At 58.0% G+C, this 16,874-nt stretch overlaps 1 protein-coding gene across 2 annotated transcripts in view; it reads left to right on the forward strand.

Moving 5' to 3' along the window:
• The window catches only part of RBM19 (RNA binding motif protein 19), a 73,071-nt gene that overhangs the window by 11,151 nt on the left and 45,046 nt on the right, over positions 1 to 16,874 (forward strand). For both annotated transcript variants that reach the window (XM_075534082.1, XM_075534083.1), the window contains exons 11-20: positions 833 to 963; positions 2,888 to 3,009; positions 3,823 to 3,919; positions 4,533 to 4,643; positions 5,306 to 5,506; positions 6,374 to 6,497; positions 11,504 to 11,652; positions 12,868 to 12,928; positions 15,013 to 15,092; positions 16,416 to 16,471. In XM_075534082.1, coding sequence (XP_075390197.1) covers positions 833 to 963; positions 2,888 to 3,009; positions 3,823 to 3,919; positions 4,533 to 4,643; positions 5,306 to 5,506; positions 6,374 to 6,497; positions 11,504 to 11,652; positions 12,868 to 12,928; positions 15,013 to 15,092; positions 16,416 to 16,471 — 1,132 coding nt within the window. The remainder of the gene's footprint in view (positions 1 to 832; positions 964 to 2,887; positions 3,010 to 3,822; positions 3,920 to 4,532; positions 4,644 to 5,305; positions 5,507 to 6,373; positions 6,498 to 11,503; positions 11,653 to 12,867; positions 12,929 to 15,012; positions 15,093 to 16,415; positions 16,472 to 16,874) is intronic.

Below are 16,874 nucleotides of genomic sequence, written 5' to 3' on the forward strand. Positions count from 1 at the left end.
ATTTAAGGGGTCGCCTCAGACAAGCCCCCTTTGCTGTTCAGCCTCCCTGCACCCCCACCCTCCCGCCGCACGCCCAGATGCAGAGCAATGTGCGGGCGCTTTGCTGAACTGAGCCAGCTCGGCATCCTACCTTTGCCCTCTGAGGGAAAGCGGGACCCATCTTGGTCTCTGAGCTAACCCACTGGATAGTCGGGGCTGCTGGGGTCAGCGTCGCTGTTGTCACCTGTGAGTCCCCTGTAGGGCGGTCATGTCACAGGAGCCTGCGTGTGTCTGTGGGGTCCCCGATGCCGAGGGGAAAGAGTCAGGGTTCAAATGAGTGTGAGGTTGGGATGCTTCTGGAATCTGTGCCCACAGGCCAGCACCAGGAGGGCTCTGTAACCTGCTCCTGAAGACGGAGTCCCAGGAAATGGGGGTGTGGCGTGGGGGGGGCGGGCATGAAGAAAGGGGGCATGTCTTAGCCAGGTGCCAGGTCCTGTTCAGTATATGCATGCAAGTAACTCCCCGCCGTCATTGGACAGAGGATCAGACTGAGACTTGTGGAGGCCAAGATCTGGACCCAAGACCGGGCTTCAGCCCAGGTTCCTTGGCTTCGAAAGGCTGGTGGGAAAGTGGAATTACAAGGTCATGGCATTTTGTCCATGACCATCACAGCCCCCCTCAGACGGACTTTGGTGGGTGGGGTGCCTCTCAGCAGGCAGAGGCCAGGGCTGCCCCAGAGCAGTTGTTCCGTGCTCTGCCCAGTTACAAAAGCAGCTGCCATTGTACACAGCACTTTCTTACCTGGCACTCAGGCCTGACCTGCGGGAGACTGACACTCCCCTCTTGCCCTCAGGTCCCCTGTCTGAGCTCCATTACCCCATCGACAGCCTGACCAAGAAACCCAAGGGCTTTGCCTTCGTCACCTTCATGTTTCCCGAGCACGCGGTGAAGGCCTACGCTGAGATCGACGGGCAGGTGTTCCAGGTGAGTGCTCGCCAACCGTCCATGGACATGCAGGTGTGGGGGGGACAGAGACCTTGGCCTCAGGCCCGAGGATTCTCTTGGTGATGGCGTGCCAAGCCACCACCTCACGTGAGCTCCTCGTGCGGAAGCACCACAGGGGCAGGGCATTTGGGTCCACCCCTTTCACCAGTCTGCCTCGAGCTCCGACAACTGCCTGGCACAACAGGCACGCACCCGGTCAAATGAGTAACGGCTCCCCATCTCCAGAAACGCCTCCTTCGGAGAGCAGTAAGGAGGAACAGAGAAAGGATGGGGCACAAGCACATGGCCACAGTCGAGTGCTCTCTCTTGACTGTACCAGGCACTGGGATCGCTGGGTCATGTACAGAGTCTCCCCTTACCGTCTTGTTGAATAAGAGACAGCGCAAGAGGATCTGGTCTCTTCTACGCCCTCACCCACATTTGTTCTATTTTGAACCCGGCTGTTAGTGCTGGGGTGAGGCGATGGCTCACCTTTCAAGTGACTCTTTGTTCGTGTGAAGGGATCCCGCTGACTTTTGTCTGTTGATCTTGTACCCTGCCGCCTTGCTGAATTCTAATAACGTTCAGATCCTTGTTAGCAAACCTTTAGGTGATTGCCAGCAAATGCAGTTGTGCTTCTTCCTTGCTAATTCGGCCGTCTTCGTTTCCTTTTCTTCCTGAAAGCTCTGGCTAAGACTTCAAGCATGCCATTAATAAGAGTGGTGGTAAGCCGGCATCTTTGGTTCCTGCCTGCAGGGGGCGTCCTTTCAGTTTCTCGCCATTGGGAGTAGCATTGGCCACTGTATCTGTGTCTGTATCTGTGTATTGTTAGGGGTTTCTCTCCTGTTCCTACTCTGTTGAGTGTTTGTGTCGGGAATGGGTACAGGAGTTGATCAGACGCATTCTCTGTTTTAATTGACGTGCCCATGTGGTTCTTCCCTCTGTCTTATGTACGTGACGGAGTACACTGCTTGTCTGAGGTTGAGCCACTCCATCTTTGCATACCTGGGCCGCCTCCACCTTGGTCACGATGTGTTATATTTCTGGATCCCATTGGCTAGGATCTTGTGGCGTTTGGCCACCTATGTCTATGAGGGGGGTCTGGCTCTCCAATCTCCTGTTTAGTGTTGCCTTTGCCTGGTTTGGGTCTCAGGGTTATGTGTGCTGCATAAACTGAACTCGGGAGTTTGCCGTCCTTTTCTGTCCCCTGGAATAATAGCCGGAGTAGAATTGGTGACAGCTCTTCTCCGAATGTTTGGTGAAACCATCTGGACCTGGACTTTTTCTGTTGTCCTTTTAGGGGTCTGTCTGTTCGGGTTTTCTACTTCAATCTGTATATGATTTTGTAGTGTGTGTCCAGAAATCTATTTCCTCAAGGTTTTCAAATTTGTTACACAGTATTCTCTCTTCTACACCGTATCCTCCCGGGATCCTTTTTATTACAGCGGGTCCTCTGTTGATGTCACCTATCGCATATTCAGCTCGCCATTGGCTTGTAATCTTACCAATCCTTTCAAAGAACTTCTTGAGGATTCTTTTTACTGGCTTTCCATTTCATCGATTTCTACTCTATAATCTTTATTTCTTCTTTGCTAGTGACTAGGTTTATTTTGCTGCTCTTTTGCTAATTGTGTGTGGTGTTGTGGGAAGGTGTTGAATTGTTTTGTTTTTATTTTTATTTTTTGAATTGTTTTTAGTGTGCGCATTTATTACTATGAATTTCCCTCTGAGCAGTTTTTGCGATGTCCCAAAGGTGTTGGTATGTTGTGTTTACATTCTTGTATGATTCACCAGAGTTTTTAAATTTCCTTGTTTGTTTCTTCTATTGCCCAGTATTTTTAGACAGGGTCTTATTCAATTTCCATGTGCTTGATTTTTTATTTTTTTCTCTCTCTTAGTCCACCATCCTCTTGTCTTCCTCCAGGGCAGGATGCTCCATGTGTTACCATCCACCATCAAGAAAGAAGCCAGCGAGGACACCAGCACCCCAGGGTCGTCATCGTACAAGAAGAAGAAGGAGGTCAAGGACAAAGCCAACAGCTCCAGGTCTGTCTCACCTGCTCTGGCCACTCCCAACGGCCTTGCCTCTCACCATACTCTCACTGAGGCCCTTTCCTGATATGCAAACTGGGAAGAATCCTGAGCCCTCACCTCTGAGTTCTTGTAAGAGCGCAATGCAAGGTGCTTAGTTGGCGGCACCGAGCTAGGGCTTGACAAATGTTCCTTGTGACATTAGCAGCTGTCGAGTGGGCCTGATTCTTGGTCACCCCACACACAAAAAAACAAACAGTTGCTCAGCCTCGCCGCAGCCTGACTATTGCACACTGCTTCTTGATCTCTAGGAATCTGGCCTGGAAGGTAGAGCAGTGGTGATTTGGGGCCGGAATTCTTGATCCCCGGGCAGCAGACCTGGGTGGGATTAGCTACCACCCACCTACAGTGGCATAGTGGTATGCATTGGCCCGATAACTAAAAGGTCAGCAGTTCGAAACCACCAGCCGCTCCACAGGAGATAAACAGGGCTTTCTACTCCCTAGTAGAGTGACAGTCTTGGAAATTGACAGGGCAGTTCTACCCTGTCCTGTAGGGTCACTATGCCTTGGACGATGGTGGTGAGTTTCCCTGCAATGGAAGCTTGTGTGCTCCTCTGGCAAAAGTCAGGGTTTACTAATCCTGTCATCTCTGTCATGTAGTCTTTGGGCCCTGGGTGCTTGGCTCCTGGAAGGAGCCTTGGATGGAGTGGGTAGCTCGCCGTGCTCAGAAAGGTCTGCCTGTGAGCCTGCTTTTCCAAGGCCCCGGTTCTGGCTCCAGTTCCCCTGTGGCATGCTGTGACCTCATTGCCCCACCTCTTCCCTTCAGCTCTCACAACTGGAACACGCTGTTCATGGGGCCCAACGCGGTGGCCGACGCCATCGCCCAGAAGTACAACGCCACCAAGAGCCAAGTCTTTGACCATGTGAGTGAGCCCCCGCCCAGCCCCTCAGACTCTGGGCCTGGCTCAGGAGGTGGGACCGAGCCAGTCCAAAGGCAGCAGGAAGCGGGTGGTCCCTCAGCCTCCCCAAGCCCTCCCCCGTCCGTATGGTGCCTTCTCGGGGGGTAGAGGGCGCTGCTGTGCAGGAGGCGGTGCTGATGGGAGCAGTCCTATTCCCCCAGCATACCTGCCTGCCGCTCCCCACAGCTGTCCTAGAACATAGGGGCTGGTATGTGTGCCCCCCTTTCCCCCACACTTCCCAGGTGACGAGACCAAGGCCCCAGGGGCAGGAAGTAGCCCCGGCGCCCTCACTCTGCTCTGTCCCTGGCACACCCCCCTGCAAGAGGCACCCAGCCCTGTGACTCACTCTGCCACCCGTCCCCAGGGCCTGATAGGAGGGACTCTGCTCACTGGCCTACCCCTCCTCTGGGACATGGCTGGTTCTGGCTCGGCCAGGACCTGTGCTTCCAGAGGCTGCTTCTCACACGTGGCTGTCCAGACCTTTCTTCTGCTGCACCCAGGGTGGGGTGGGGAGGGCCACTGAGGAGACCAATGGGAAGACAGAGCACCAAATTCCCCCTGCTTGCCTGATCCACAGGAAACCAAGGGCAGTGTGGCTGTGCGCGTGGCCCTGGGCGAAACCCAGCTCGTCCAAGAAGTGCGGCGCTTCCTTGTGGACAACGGGGTCTGCCTGGACTCCTTCAGCCAGGTGGGTCTCCCTGCCCCGCTCAGCCCCGCTGGTGGGGAATGGCCCAGGGGCTGAGATTTCAGTCTGTCCCCAGGCACTAGGAGTAACCCAGGGTCTCCCCACTCAGATCCTTGTCCCCACTGCCTGCCAGCTACTGCCCATGAACACCTTGCTTCCCTCTGGGGATCCTCACTTTTCTGGACTTGTACTGGAGGTGCTGACCCTCCCCCAGTAGTAACTCCTAGAGCGGGGGGTGGTCCCTGTCATTTCACAGGCTCGGACACAGGCCCAAAGGAGGAGGGTAGCTGGTTGGGACCTGAGTCTGTGGCGGGAGCGTAGACTGAAGCTCTGACTCCCAGAGCAGCTCTCCACGAGCCTATGGTTTTCACCTTAGAATGATGGGTGGGCCCGTGGATGGATGGATGGATGGATGGATGGATGGATGGATGGATGGATGGAAGGAAAAACAGAGACCACTGGTTAGAGGTATGGATGGATGAGTGGGTGGGTTGTTACATGCTGGACCGGCTAGTATAGATGGATAACGGTTGGTTACGTGGCTGGGTAAGTGATGAGATAGGTAGATTAAATAAACACACCAAGGTGGGGTCTCTCAGCTGCAGGTAACCCACCCTGTGCCACTGGTCTGTCACCCCATGGGTGTCTACTCCCTATCCCTGCAGGCTGCCGCCGAACGGAGCAAGACAGTCATGCTCGTGAAGAACCTCCCGGCTGGCACGCTGGCAGCGGAGCTACAGGAGCTCTTCGGCCGTTTCGGCAGCCTGGGCCGCGTGCTGCTGCCGGAAGGTGGCGTCACCGCCCTCGTGGAGTTCCTGGAGCCTCTGGAGGCGCGCAGAGCCTTCCGGCAGCTGGCCTACTCCAAGGTGGCGTCCCCCAGCCCCAGGGCTGAGAGCTCCAGTCGGGGAGGGGGGTGAATAGACCATTGCTCTCATGACCACCCGGCTTCCTCCTGGGGGTGACTGACCCCTGCTGCTCCCCTCTGAGGACAGCAGAGCACCCTCAGTGTCCCCATCTCACTTGGGTCTTGATCCCTGACCAGTAAGATGGTGGTCCCAGGGTTGGGGGGCGGTGGGGGGAGCGCCGCTGCTGTCCTTGGAGGTGGCCAGCTTCCTGCAGCTGGTGTGTGGCTTATTGCAGCTACTTTGTGGTTCTGGGTGGCTGAGCCCACGGCGGCCATGTGGCTCCAGGGCAGGCGCCTGCATTGCCCTATCCCATCCTGGGCCGTGGTGGCGCCCCTCCAGTCTGCTCCTGTCTTCTCGTGGCCTTTCCTCTCTCCCTGTCTGTGAATAGAGCGTTGTAGGAAGAGGAACCTTCCTCCCACGTGATCCAGGATGAGCTCATCATCCTTGGCTTAGTGGTATCTGCAGAGACTCCTTCCCCAAAAGAGCCCCATCCCCAGGCTCTGGGCATTACAACAGAAAATGAGGTCACACACACCAACCCCACCCCAAACGTGCACCTGGCTCAGGGTTCTGCACCAAGCTAGCGGAGCCCGCACAGGCTCCCATTCTGTGAGCAGAATGCCGCCCCCCCTCGCACTCCAGGCCTTGTGTTCTGACGTAGCACGAGGGTGACCTCACCCCGGGGCCCCGAGTGTTGGCACAGGATCAGCCTCAGGATGGACTCCGGGCCCGGCTTCTCCCAGCTCCACACCTTCACGTCTTCATCAGCCAAGCCCCCTCCCAGCCTTGGCTTGGGAAGCCCACACCCTGGCTCCCCTGTCCCTGCAGTTCCACCACGTGCCCCTGTACCTGGAATGGGCCCCGATGGGCGTCTTCTCCAGCCCGACCCCGCAAAAGGGAGCGTCCCAGGACAACACGCCCTCAGACACAGACAAGGCGGAGCCAGAAGAGGGTAAGAGTCTGGCTGAACTCGGTCTGTTGGGGTGGGGAAGGTAAGAGCAGGGGAACCCTCCCATCAGGTATTTGTTCATGTGGTAGAGTGGTAGATCGCAAACGCTTGGATTTTCCTGGGCATATACGTTGTGTAAAGGAGTCCTGATGGCATGGGAGTTCCTCATTGGGCCGCTAACTGCAACATTGGCAGTTTGAAACCACCAGCCGCTCCATGGGAGAAAGATTAGGCTGTCTGCTCCCGGAAAGATTTACAGCTTCAGAAACCCACAGGAGCAGTTCTGTCTTGTCCTGTAGGGTCACTGTGAGTCAGAATCCACTTAGGGTCAGTGAGTTTGGCTTGGGAGTTTGGGCACAGTGTTTTCAATGAAGCTTTAAAACGATGGGCGTTAATTAAATCAGTGTAGAGTTTTGGTAAAAAATGAAACTAGACCTTGGTGTGAAACAGCGCCCCTGGTGTCTGGCGACTGCAAAGACAGGAAAGGGAGCAGAGATTGCCACCAAGCGCCAGACAGGGCCCCCACACCACCCCTTTCTAGTGTGGGGGTGAGTGGCTGACAGGTAGGCTTGTGTGGGTTTTCCTTGCCTGAAGTTGTTGTTGAAGTGGCAGGGCTGACCCTCAGACCCCAGTCTTCCCAAAGACCCTCTGCAGGGGGCACAGCCCCCAAGTCAGAACCCCTTATTCTGGGGACCGTGACTGAGTGTCGGAATGAAAGGCCTGTCATTTTCTGAAACTTGAAAAGGACCATGAGGTCATTTTACCCGGACTCTGCAGTTCCTGCCACTGGCACTGCGTGTGTGTACACGTGTGCATGTCCGCCCGCCCCCACCTGGGTTACTAGGGGCTCTGTGAAATGAGAACGCCGGGTACCGGGCGGATGATAACCTCTCTTCCCATCTTCATTGATCTCATGGAAGGAAGGGGATTTCATTCAAAGAGCAGCAGCGAGGGCGGGACGGGGAGAGAGAGAGAGACAGAAATTGAGACAGATGCTGAGCATTTAGGAGCAAACCTCTGCGGTTGTGAACAGCCCTTTCAATTGTGAGGCTTTTCAGAAAGGGAACCCCCCCCCCAATAAGTTAAGGGCAAGCCTTTCTCTTCCTTACATTCCCCCTCCCAAATGGCAGCCCCAATGTCCTGGTATGGAGAACCCCTGGCCTGAGAGGTTCCCTCCTGTGGGGATGTGCAGTCCCTTGGGAGTCTAAGGCAGGCCTGGCGATGGGGGTTGACAGCCGTGGTGTAAGCCCTCCAGGAGTACCCCCACCAGCCCCCCATCTGTGAGTGAGCCCCGCAGGCTGTCTTCACTTCCCCTTCATGCCTCAAAACTGTCGCCTAAACCCTTCTCTCCAAGAGCCCGCTTTCTTCTGGATCCACACAGTCCCCCATGCTGGGCTACCTTGCCTGCCACTGCAGTCACTGCCCTTGAACCTTAGTGGTCACCCACTGTTCAGCCGGGGGGGCGGTCCTCCCTGACCAACTTGCCCAGCTTGTCGGGGACAGTCTCTGGGGGAGGACACACCCTCCCCAGGTGGCTGCTCTGAGGTGGCCCCAGCCTTCTACCTTGAGCTCCCATACCAACTGCCACCACATGCGTCTGCTCTGTCTGAGTGTCTGTCTGTCTCCAGTGCCCATCTCCTCTGAGCTACCTTGTTCACTGCCAGGTGCCACACTGGCAGAGACCAGAGCCCCGAGGGTCTGTGGAAAAGGAGGGGATGGGGGTCGGGGAGCTGTTGGGGCGGGGTCTTGTGACCACAGGCAGACGCACAGGTGTCATGGGAGTGCCATCAGTACAGGGTGGCCAGGGGCTGGGGTCTCCCACGGTTTTTGCCAGGGCTTTCTTCTCAGGCACCTCTCGGTGGATCCCAGCCTCCCACCTTCCCTTCATCCACAGAGCCTGCAAACTGTCTCTGCCTCCCCCAGCTCAGCGTAGGTGCTTGGTGGGAGCAGCTACACCCTGGACTGGGGGTCAGGCACAGCTGAGGGTCACCACAGGTGGCCCCAGCAGCAGTGTTGCAGGACGCTGAGATGGGAGACTTCTCTGCTTCCACCCTACCCTAGACCCACCCCTCCTCAGCCCCATGTTTGGGTTTGGGGCCCCTACATGTTTCATGAAAGGCCCCTTCTCTAGAGGTCAGTCTGTGGTGGATACAAAGGCAATTTCAGTACTAGAAAGAGGGACCCCCCACTCACACTCACCCCCAGCAACTAATTCCCAGCCCTGCTGAGCCCTCTCAGGCCCTCTGGGTGCCCTGTCTGGTCGTCCCACACCTCTCTCAGGCAGCCCTCTCCCCACTGCCTGTTGGCATGGCCCCCGCACCTCCCCCCACTGTGGCGATCCCCAGCTCCTATGAGCTGGGAGGGAGGAAGCCAGCAGGAAGGCAGAATGGAGATACACCCCCCCCTTTTTTCTTTTTTCCTAGAAAGCTCTCTTGTTCCCTCCTCATCTCAGGGGAAGGGGACAGCGTGTTTTATCTCCCCTCTACCAAGACCCTCACTCACCTCCAAATAAAGGGCTCCAAGTCGGGGGAGGTCCCGAAAAGCTGCTGGCAGCTGATAACAGTCTGTACAGCCAGCAGCCTCTGGGAGGGGGGCGCCCGGGGAGGTCTGCGGCTGATTACAACACAGCCGTCCCTAGGAGGCCTCTGGCCTGGAAGCCCAGCCTGCCCGCCCCTCCTCCTGCTCTGTCTCTGCTTCCTCAGGAGCCTGTGGAGCTTCTCAGGTTCCCTGGTCTTCCCTCTCGGGCGGGAGCAGAGGTGCTTTGTCACATGCCCTGGTCCTGTCACCTTGTGCTATAACTTTCAGGACACTGGGGTGGCCCCTGTAGGGGCAGGGTGGGGGCTCCTCCCAGGAAGCCCCCCTCGTCAAGGCAGTGGTCCTGGGGACCCCCAGACTTGGACATGTGGGGCTGGCTGGCCGTAGAGTAAGAGTGAGAGTGGAGAGGTGGGGGAATGCATTCTCTCTTACCAGACATGCCCACCAGGCCTCCTGCAGAGACCAGGTCCCCACGGACCCCCGGCCACCAGGGCTTTGCCTGCAGGCCTGCCGTGTGCACTGGGGGACCTCTGCCTTGAGAGGTCTCGGACTCGGCCCCAAGGGGGCACTGTGTGGACAGGCCCCTGTTTAGGTGGAAGGAGGGTGCCCAGAGAGGCTGAGTGACTTGCCCAAGGTCACTTCCCTCAGTCCTTTGCCACCTTCATCCTGGTTCCTCCGGCTTTCTGAGAGGCTCAGGGGAGCTACCAGGGCCTGTGCTGAGTTCTAGAACCTTCCCTACTGCTCTGCCTGGTTCTACCCCCACCATCCCCTCCCCCAGCCATGTCAGCTTGTCACAAGCAGGAGAAGCCCGTCAGCCTGGCCAGTACTGTCAGTTCACAGTCCTGGTCGGCCCCAGGCTCCTGGCTCATTCTTCCTGGACTGGGGTTCAGCCAGTCCCCGCGCCCCATCCCTAAACCCAGGCTTTGTGGTGGGATGAGCTCTGTGAGCCGGATTTCATGCATCCCTGCAGAGCCCAGGCCCCCAGGCAGAGGACAAGGGGGGTCCACTGCCTCTCCACTGACCACTGTGCATAGAGATAGTTGCCACACTCCAGAGCCTGTGGAGCTTCTACTGGACGTTGTCCAAACAGGCCAGCCTGCAGTGTTCACGGGATCGCTCTGCTCTCTGGCAGTCTTTCCACCTCTGTCTCTCGTTCCGAAGGAGTCCTGGTGGTGCACTGTTTAAATCACCCCACTGTTGGCAGCAAGGTCAGTGGTTCAAGCCCACCAGTTGGAGCAGGGTGTGGCCATCTACTCCCAAAAGATGGGAGCCCTCTGGGCATCTCTGCTCAGTCCGTGGATTCTCTGAGCTGGGGTTAACTTGGCGATGGTGAGTGGGGTGGGGTTGATCTCGATGGCTTGGGCTGTCTGTGGCTTGGGTTACAGTGGGTGGCGTTGCTCTGCATACAGCTGCTGATCAGAGGGTTGGAAGTTCAATCCAGCCATGGATGTGATAGAAGAAAGGCCCGGCAGAGGACTCTGGAAATCCTCCCACTGGCTGACCACACAGGTCCCCAGGACTCAGAGCTGGGGCACTCCTTCCCCCACTGGACTCCAGCAGTGGGAAGCCAGGGAGCGGGCAGAGGGGCAGGGATGGCATTGCCTCTGAAGGTCAAGGCCCCCTTTCCATTGGTGTGCTCACCGGGCTGGGTATTGGCCGCTGTGTGAGGCGCCATGTCTGCCCCACTTGCCCAAGGAGCTGGGAAGGAGAGGAGCCTTTGTGCAGACAGTCCCTTTGTGTCCTGGGATGGGAGTCTGGCCGTGCATCTGAGGTTCAGAAGAGCCTGTTAGCTGCACGGCCATGCCCATGGCTTTTCAGAGAAGACAGAGCAGCTGGCGTGGGGCGCGCACACACCAGACTGGTGCCGGGAAGGCCAGGCTTCAGGATTGGGTGGAGGGTGGATTTCATCAGTGAGCATCTGGTTGTGCAGAAGTGGAGGTGTGGAGGACGAACGGCTAGTGTGTCAGAGGGCCTGGGAAGAAAGGTCGGGCCATCAGATGCGGCCCCCGGAGTGCTCTGGCACGTGCTCACTGTCTCCAGGTTCAGGGGCCCTGCTGGCTAGGCAGGTAGGGTTTTGCTCAGTGACAGGTGATCAGCTGCCAGCATGAGGCTGAGGGCACGGGGCAGGCTGACACTGCTCTGAAGAGTCTCTGAGCTACGGTTCAGGGGGCTTGTGTGGCTTGGGGTAGGCATAGCACAGGGGGTCCTATAATTTATGAATTCACAGTGGCAGATCCTCCCCCCGCCCCCCTACAGGAGCTGCCCTTGAGGCCGATGGTCAGCCCTGTGAGGAGCAGGCTCCAGAGCGCGTGTGTGGGGAAATGTTATCCTCTCACACCGTTGGAAGCCCCCTCTTCGCACTGCTGCAGAAGGAGCCATCCTGGGTCCTCTGCCGTCCCCACACCCTTCAGCAGGAGTGAGCCCGTCATTGCGAACCAGACATCATTTAACGGGGTTGTTGTTGGGGGGCCTAGTACCAACAGGTGAGACCCCAGCAGAGGACGAGGCAGAGGGCTCTTCTGCGAAGGAAGAGGAGGAAGAGGAAGAAGAAGAGAGCCTTCCAGGTTGCACCCTGTTCATCAAAAACCTCAACTTCAACACGACAGAGGCGACCCTGGAGGAGGTGGGTGCCTGGCCCCCGGAGGAGGGGGACCCTGTGTGCACGGCTGTGTGGCTGCCTCAGCACACATGACCCAGGGTGGCTGACACCTTGGCCTGTTAAATGGAAGCCCGCAGCCACTGCCTTTCGGGATGGCGACACCTCATACACCCATGGGGGCGGGTCAGCAGGTCTCGGGGCACATGGAATCTAGCCCGTGTCATTGTCAGTGTTAGGGGCCTGTGGTCACATGTTAAGGGTCCATAAGGCCACCTCAGTGCTCCTTTGGGAACAGGTGGGAGTCAGGGCAGTGGGGGGTGGGGGCCCTGAGGGCAGAGGGAGAAAGGATGGGAACATGGAGTGGAGAGAGTGGGGTCAGAAGATTCTAGAACGAATCAAGCCTCCATTCTGGCTCCCAGCAGTTACAGTTGAGGTCCATGGGCATAGAAGATGGGGGTCTGCACTGCCCTACTGGACTGGGACCTCCAAGCTGAGTGTTGGAAAGAATCCCCTTTGTGTTGAGGGGCGCTGAGTGGGTGGGAAGGAGGCGGGGGGAGTGGACAGGCAGTATCAGGTTGACGGCCAGGAGCAGGTCCTGGGGAGAAAGATGGCCCAGAAGCTCCCCTCTGAAGGTCTGGTGGTGGGCTCAGTGGACCAAAGATGGTGTCCCCTGAGCCCTGGCATCAGGGTCAAGCTGTCCTTGCAGGAACTTGTGGGGCTGCACAGGTTTCTGAGAGCAGGCTGTCATCTGGCCTTTAAATGGGGAGCCCAAGAGGGCAAATTTGGGGGTCCACAGGATCTTATCAAGGAGTCCCAACTGCTCGGCTGTGAACGGACAGGCCAGTAGTTTGAACCCACCTATCACTCCGTGGGAGAAGCTTGAAGCTGTCTACTTCATAGATTTATGGCCCTGGAAGCCCTAGGAGGCCATGTTCTCTGCTGGGGCCTCTGAGATCAGAATGAGAGCGGGCTCTGTGGCAAGGCCTCTGGGTGTGGAGGTGCCATCAGGGTCCTCGCCCAGATGCTGGCTAAAGGCGTGGGTTTACTTCCTCGCCCTTCCGGCTTCTGTGTCTCTCTGAGCCTCAACTTTCCCATCTTGAGAAGCGCAGCCGTGCAGACTGCGTGAGGCAGTGCAGGGCCCGGCCTTGTCCCCAGCTCCAGCTTGGATCCGTGGCCCGGTGCGCTGGCAGCAGGCTTTGCCCGGCAGCACTGCTGATTCCCGCTGGCCTTCTTTTCCAGGTGTTCTCCAAGGTGGGCGTGGTGAAGAGCTGCTCGGTGTCCAGGAAGAAGGACAAAGCAGGTAGAGCCTCCCTCAGAGAGCTAAGCCACACAGAACCCTTCACAGGGTGAGGGAGCCTGTTTTTGTTGTCACCCACAAGGAGCTAGCATGCAGGGAAGACCCTGCCCACCCAGTCCTACTCCTGCCCCTGCAGGTCAGGGAGAGTGCATGCACTCTGACTGTTGACACCCCCCGACCCCACCCTCGTGCTTACCCCCTCTGCTGAACCTGTTGAAGGTGTGGCATCCACACCCCGACACTCCCTCTGGCTTGTCCTCGAGGTCCCCAAGGCCCTGGACTGTGGCAGACAAGCATCCAGGTGGACCAACGGGGGACACTACCCAGGAAGGACTGATCCGAGCTTGTCCTTGCCTCTCCCAAGGGAAGCAGGCATATGGCTAGGAGCCAGACTGTCTCTGACAGCTCCGCCGGACTCCAGCCACCAGCCTGGGCCTCAGTCCTTCTCTACCCCGGGTTCCTGAAGATGCCGGCACCATGCTTTCTCCTGGCCCCCTGCCACAACCCCGTCAGCCCACTCTGTAGCCTGGCCTCCAGCCAAGTGGGTGCACAGCGCTGGTGCCTGGCCCACATGACCCCCAGGCAGGCGCACTGGGCTTCAGTGGAAGCAGATTGCCACAGCTCTCCAGGGAGCAGTTCAGGGGTCTGGACTGCTATCTTTAAGACAGCTGAGTGCTTGACCACTGGGCTTCTAAGGCTTCTGCCCAAGAGGCCACCACTCAGTGCTAAGTGAGACAGTGTTGTGGGGCTCAGGTGGCCCCTGGGGGGCAGGAGCATTCAGGGCATTGGAAGGGTAGGTGGGAGGCGGGGACAAGGAAGGGCTGCAGAGGCCTCGAGGGGGTTATAGGGACACATGGCATGGGATTAGGGACTCTTTGCTCCAGGAAAAAACCCTGGGTGGCATATGGTTTGCACTCAACTACCAACCAGTAGGTTGGCAGTTCCAGGTCACCCAGAGGTGCCTCCAAGGAAAGGGCTGGCGATCGCTACCTAGAAAACTGCAGAAAAGCTCTGCTTTACACACAGGGGTCTCCACCCAATGGGCCAACCCAAAGACACCGAGTTTGCCTTTGTTCTGGCTCTGGAGGGGCGGGAGCCGTGCTTGGGATGCAGGGGGCGGGGGGTCAGGAGGGGGTGGCCCCAGGGTCTAGGGGTAAGCTGGGCTGCACAAAGCTGGCACCCCGACTAGTGGCCCGCCCTTGCTGGCTGGAAGGTCTCTCTGGGCCTTCAGGTGCCCAGGAGCCTGGGGTCCTTCAGACACACACCTGGTGCTAAGGGGTCCTATGGGATACCCAGATCCAGGGTCAACAGCGAGCCACTGGGGCTCCACGGGTGCAGAGAGAAGCCCTGTGCCGCACTGAGCCCTAGAGCCAGTGGCCTGGGAGGGAGGGAGAGGGTTGGAGCCCCAGGTGCAGCTGTCAAGGCAAAAGCACACTCAGGGGAGAGGCTGGCAAGGTGGAAGGACTCGTGCTGTCGGCACCCCAGCCTCCTGCACTGACAGGCTCAGGTCCCAGCTTCTCTCTGGCTGAACCCCCAGATGTAGAGGGACTGGGCTCCATCTCTGGCCATCCTAGCACGCTTTCCCAGTCAGGCCCAGGCACCAGCCCCATCCGCCTCCACTGAGGGAAGTCCTATGTGGACGGAGGAGCAAACCCTCAAGTCTCCACAGGGTGGTGCTGTCGGTCCCTCCAGGCCATCAGCCAAGTGGGCTAGTTCTCAGCATCTCTGGATTTGGCCCTGGCTTTCTAACCGGAGGTTGTGGGGGAGGTGGGGGTGCACTGGATGGAAGCACTCAGGAATGGCCCACCTAGGGGTTTCGCTGCTTGTTGCAGTAGATAGCAGTGGTCAGCCCCTGGTCCCCCGCCCTCCCAGAGGCAGGATTCCATCATGAAGTTAATTATCATGTCACTCACGTGTTAATTACCAGTATGGGGCCTCAGGTGCTGCTGGGGAACCTGGGGACTGCTGCTTTGTGATGACAAGGATGAAAGGCCAGCCAGGAAGAAGCCCATGGTGGGGGTGGGGATGGGGGGCCCAGGGTGCGTGTCAGCCTGCTCACCGCCAGCCCTCTTCCACCTCTCCTCCAGGAGCACTGCTGTCCATGGGGTTTGGCTTTGTGGAGTACCGGAAACCAGAGCAGGCACAGAAAGCCCTTCGGCAGCTCCAGGTACCACGGGCGCCCCACGCCCAGGGTGGGCTTCCCACTAGCGTCCCAGTAAAACCACAAGGAAGACCCTCCCTGCACACCCGCTCGGCACTGTAGCTCACTCCTTCTGTCCAAGATGACCCACGCCAGCCAGGTCCCTGACCAAGTCCAGCAGAGCAGGCCACTGGGTGAACTCAAAACAGCCAGCAAGCACGTTATTAGCTCCAGCGACTCCACGGGAGGAAGAGGAGACTGCCTGCTCCCTTAAAGAGTGACAGCCTCAGAAACCCACAGGGGCAGTTCGACCCTGTCCTGTAGGGTCGCTGAGTCGGCACCCACTGGAGGCAGTGAGCGTGGTTTTCAATTATGTTCACTATTCTTGGACCTGAGACTCTCCACCAGGGGGTGCAGGCTCCGGTGCTCCCAGGGCCCCGGGGACCGTGTGCATCAGGGGGCCAGACCCACCTGAACCAGAGCAATACTACTTGGGCCTTGTGGGAAAATGGGCCCCAAAGCTCACCCATGGCTTTTTTGTTGTAGTATCATTTATGTTGCCTGGTACTGTTTAAGAGAGACTGAGAATTTATCTTCCAGGGGAACGGGTCACATTTGTTGGCCTGTCTGTCTGTCTCTCTCATATGCTGCCCCCAAATACAAAAGACTAAACTCAACTGCCATCCAGCCAGCCAATGCTGACTCAACAGTGATTCCACAGGACTCCTGTGGGTTTCCGAGACAGTAACTCTTGACCGGAGTAGAAAGCCTGGCTTTCTCCTGAGGAGCTGCTGGTGGTTTCAAACTGTGCACCTTGTAGTTAGCCACCCAGCGCAGATGCCGGCTCCTAAGAAATTCCATCCTGTGCCCTCGGTGACCGGCAGTGTGTTTGGTGGAGCTGTGAGGAATTTCTGGGGGGTAATGGTGCTTCCACGCCAAGACCGGCCTTCCGGGACCAACCCAGGAGCCCAGGTCTCATGGTAACCCGACTGCCGTTCCGAGTTTTCTTTTTTTTTAATAAGAGCATCCCAACACAACCAAACTCGTGTCCGCCAGCCAGGCTGCTGCGGCTCCCTGAGCCTGCAGACGTCACTCGCTGGTGGAGGATTGTAGCCTCCTGAACACCCTGAAGGTCAGGGCCCCATCAGCCACTCGAGCAGAGTGGAGGGCTGGTGTTCCCTGACCACAGCTGCGGCCCAGTGGCTCTCAGCAGAGCTGACCCCTGTGCTTGGTCCAGCCGGGAACAGCCCGTGCGCTTGCCCCTCTGCGAAACTTCGCTCCGATTAAGGTCGAGGACATGGGTGGGTGTTCCAGGACAGCGAGACGAGCGTGTCCCCTCTCCATCCACAGGGTCACGTTGTGGACAGCCATAAGCTGGAAGTTCGGATTTCAGAGCGAGCCCTCAAGTAAGTCCCTGGTACCCCATGTGTCTTGCCTGACCCTCCGTACCCCTCCTCCCTGCACCCCACCCCCCAGAGTCTGCTCGGGCCCTCATCACCTGAGGCTCGTCCTCACAGAGGGAGCCTCACATGTGCCTTGCTGGGCAGGCAGGGACAGGCCTTGGGTGCGAACGTTTTGATGCCCATGCAGTAGATGAACAAAAGCAGGACGAACCGTCAGATGGGGCTCCTCTTGGCGGCATGAAGAAGCCAGGGCTAAGCCCCAGGCTGCCAGACTCGGGCTCTAGGGAGCTGCCCACGGGGCCCCAAGCCAGCCTCCGGCTCAAGAGAGAGGGGTGACATAAATGCTGGAAGGAACCGGACCAGAGCAAGCCAGTCACCCGATGGCCAGCTGCTGGAAGCATGGAGG

Source organism: Tenrec ecaudatus, chromosome 16 (genome assembly GCF_050624435.1).
Source record: "Tenrec ecaudatus isolate mTenEca1 chromosome 16, mTenEca1.hap1, whole genome shotgun sequence".
In the NCBI taxonomy this organism is placed as follows: Eukaryota; Metazoa; Chordata; class Mammalia; order Afrosoricida; family Tenrecidae; genus Tenrec; species Tenrec ecaudatus.